General features: G+C 30.0%; 1 protein-coding gene across 1 annotated transcript; it reads left to right on the top strand.

Annotated features, from left to right (window-relative positions):
* Positions 1-811: 811 nt before the first annotated feature.
* On the top strand, positions 812-2,723 carry LOC149568687 (endoribonuclease Dicer homolog 1-like). The gene is made up of 3 exons (XM_089817599.1): positions 812-1,494; positions 1,586-1,735; positions 2,439-2,723. The coding sequence occupies exons 1-3, from the start codon at positions 1,048-1,050 to the stop codon at positions 2,670-2,672; spliced, it is 831 nt and encodes a 276-aa protein (XP_089673725.1). The 5' UTR covers positions 812-1,047; the 3' UTR covers positions 2,673-2,723.
* The last annotated feature ends 965 nt before the right edge of the window (positions 2,724-3,688 follow it).

Genomic DNA, 3,688 nt, shown 5'->3' with positions numbered 1-3,688 from the left:
CTTTTCGATTTCTTTGTAGATGATTGGGGGAACATCCTTCTCAAAGGGAAGGATGAGAAGAAGCCCAATTAGGGCCTTCTCCTCTCTGTTTTATGTGTTTGTTGGTTTGCAGGTTTAAGGACTTTATTAGTTTAAAGGTTGTTGTGTCTTTTTTTTAAAACTCGTTTATTTTAAGTAATATTGTTGCAAGTTATCTTAGTAGGATATCTAGTAGATTCTATTATTGTGCTCTTTCGAATGATGATTTTGTTTTGATAAGAAATAATAGGAGGTAATCTTTTGTTTGATTGGTAATCTGTTGGTTGTAGGCCAGTTTGTCTTATGTAAAGGTTAGCCCCCTTGTTTTGGCTGCTTTATTATTCAAAAACATTTTACTTAAGACTAAATTCATTCTTTTTCTTAAGACTACGTTCATTTTTAAGATTCATTATACCAAAGTGTACAAGAAAATTCCACATACAGTCCCGTCATACAGTGTTAAGTTCATTCTAATAGTGCTAAGTTCATTCTTAAGATTCAGTGTAGCAAAATGTACATGAAAATTCCAGATGCAGACCGCCCCTTATAATAGATCGTTTTTTTTTTCTTAATCCAATTTCTCCACTTCATCTGCCGACAATTTTAGACTGGGTTGACTTCATTATTTTATAATATCTTTCCCAAATTCTTCAATTATTTTATATACATTTCGGAATGCTTTTGGTGAGCTTGAAAGATTATGCTTTGTTTTTGTTTTTCTTGCACGCCAAGTTTTCTATCTTCTGAGTTTAGTTTCGTTTTCGTTTTTATTTCATCTTTGCTTCAGATTTTGGGGACGAGAGTTGAAATAGAGAAGTCACAATCAATTTGATTAGGCGGTTGTTTATTATGTGATAAGACACATAAAAATATTTATTATCCAGAAACTTGCGGTTCAAGGCAAACTTAAAACCGTGTATACCACATCTGTTTCATATTAGGGAAAATAAGAAGCCCTAAAAACTTGCCGATAGATGAAGAAAACAATCCCCATAAAAAATATTCATGTTCACATATCTTTTCCATTGAATGGATGAACAAGTGGACAATAAGTGGATGAAAGAACATGTTTTTGCAGAAGATGAATTTTTTATTGAGAGATTGACCGAGTTGGAAAAGATTTTGAAATACAAATTCAAGAGAAGAAATCTAATCGAAGAAGCCCTGACCCATCATTCTGTCAATCTGAAATATTGTAAGGAGATGGAATTATTGGGTTTGAAGGGATCTGAATATTTGGAATATCTGAATTCCAGAGGTTTAATCAGATCATATGAACGCTTGGAGTTTGTGGGAGATGCAGTTCTAGGTCATTTGATTGCACTTCATTTGTACACAACTCATCCAGACATGAAACCAGGTATTCTGACTCGCTTGCGTTCTCAAATTGTTAGCAATGAAACTTTGGCTCGTGTTGCAGTCAAACATGGATTTTTTAAGTATCTTAGGTTTGAATGCCCAGATCTACAAGACATGGTAAGATTTTTATCCTGAAACATATATTATGTTTAAAATTGTTACTTGTCTTTGCAACTGATAAATAATGTAAATTACTAATGATTTTTAGATTGAGAAGTTCATTCAAGTTGTGAAAAAAGAATCAAAACCACATTGCTTAGACCATTCAAAGGCTCCCAAAGTTCTTGCTGATGTGGTGGAATCCATTGTTGGTGCTGTGTTTGTGGATAGTGGGAATTCTACAGACAAAGCTTGGGAGGTACTTCATCAATGACTCTAAATAACTAGTATTTTATCATGGCTTTTATTAGCAGGTGAAAAAAAGTTTCAAGACGATTTGATAGTCTTTTCTAAATTGAATTTTAGTTATTTCTATAGATTGTCAAGAAAAGCAACAGATTTTTAGATTAAACTGTGTGTAGATTTTTTCTATCAATACATAAACTCTAATAATGATGGAATCATTAAAGAACAAAATAAAAAACTTTCAAAGTACTGCAGGATCTATTATAATTATGAAATCATAAGAGAGCAAGGAGGGGGATTTTATTAAAGCACTGCATAAACAAAGAGGAAAAAATAGAAAAGTTTCTATGAGCTTAATATTTTTCTGTTCTTTGCTTTGTATATATTTCATCATTGTACGGACTAAAACATTGAAGGGAAAAATTTAATAAAAATTCAGTTCAGAAATCTATTCGTAATCTTTTTCAAAGGTGAGACAACTTCATAGCAATGCTAGACAATTATATTTTGATTAAGAGATAAAATTAGATTTTGAACGGACTGAAAACATTTCATCATGATTAGATGTGATAAAAATGTCAGAAAAATATGGTTTGTAATAACTGACTGACACAAATCTGAATGCCTGTACAATTGCAGACAAACAGCCACTAAATTCCTTTTGTTTTTCTATGCTATAAATAGAATACTAACATATATAAATATATGTATGATAGATATTTGCACCATTGCTTCAACCCTTAATTGGTCCAGAGCAGCTTGAAATGCACCCAGTTGCAGAGCTTCAAGAACTTTGTCAGAAGGAGAAAAAAAATATTGAATACAAAATGTCCAGACTTGATAGTCTTTTGGTATCTGTTGATGTAATTATTGATGGAAAGAAGATGGAAATGCTAAACATAAAAGAAAAGACTTGGCAAAAAGAGCAGCTGCAAGGAATGCCTTTGTAAATTTAAAAATTCAATAGATCAATAAAAAAAATCATATGTTTTTGTCAAGAATTTTTTGCTCGTTTATTGAAGATCTATTGACATTCAATAAAATAAAATATTTTTTGTAATTTGAAATGAGATACGGAAATGGGTAAATTCATGTCTATGTGACATAATTTAATTTGAAGCGAAGTTTCTTCATCTATCTTGGTTAATATAGAAAGTGTTGAGAACGTATATTATATAAAGGAGGTTGGTTTTTTCTTAATGTTATTTTTTAATCTTAATATCAAAAAATTAGCTTAACATATGGTTTTGTTTTGTTTTTATAAGTATTAACATATAGTTTTTTAATTGTTCAGTAAGAATTTAAGAATAAATAAATGAAAGTCTTTAGAAGATTAAAAGTAATATTTAAATATGAAATGGTAGAGTAGAGTAGATTTCATCAACATCTAGTATTATTTTTTTGAGATAGATTCGAATATCTTTTTTATATTTAATTTTGTAGTTAATTATGATTATTCATTAAGTTTACATGAAATATATATGCTTTTTATACTTGAAAAAATTGGTTTAGCATCTCTCTATAACCAAATTGTATAATATGAAGTACTGCTTCTAGTAATCCTAAACCTGCATTTTTATTATTCAATTAATCAGTTAGTAATCAGGATGATAGGATGACATCAAGGAGAACTTTAGTAATAATCAGCAAAACAACTATTGATTAATTCACCAGAACTGAGCGCAATAGTACAAATCTCAAAATTATTAGGTAATCCATGTAAAGCCTTGCAACAGCCAAATCATTTAGGAAACTATCAAATTATATATGCCTCTTAAGGCCTCATCCTCTTATTGCTTCCTTTTTCATTACCATCATTTTTCTTAGTCTCCGAGTTAACCTTTCTTTGCTCCATTGTAGAAATGTATAGATTTTCTATTACCAGGGAATATTTGATGAGAAGAATTTTAGATATAAGAATCTTGTTGGAATAATTAAACTTATATCAAACAATATTTTAGTAATA

This window comes from Cupressus sempervirens, chromosome 3 (genome assembly GCF_028749045.1).
Source record: "Cupressus sempervirens isolate cs-2001-9-10 chromosome 3, ASM2874904v1, whole genome shotgun sequence".
Lineage (NCBI taxonomy): Eukaryota > Viridiplantae > Streptophyta > Pinopsida > Cupressales > Cupressaceae > Cupressus > Cupressus sempervirens.
The sequence above is the reverse complement of the archived record's forward strand: the minus strand, read 5'-3'. Positions and strand labels throughout refer to the sequence as shown.

Bases quoted from the DNA above. Each gene is read 5' to 3' on its own strand.
- LOC149568687 (XM_089817599.1), top strand. From the start codon at position 1,048: ATGGATGAACAAGTGGACAATAAGTGGATGAAAGAACATGTTTTTGCA. The intron at 1,495-1,585 runs GTAAGATTTTTA...AATGATTTTTAG, and splicing joins GCCCAGATCTACAAGACATG to ATTGAGAAGTTCATTCAAGT. The intron at 1,736-2,438 runs GTACTTCATCAA...TATGTATGATAG, and splicing joins CTACAGACAAAGCTTGGGAG to ATATTTGCACCATTGCTTCA.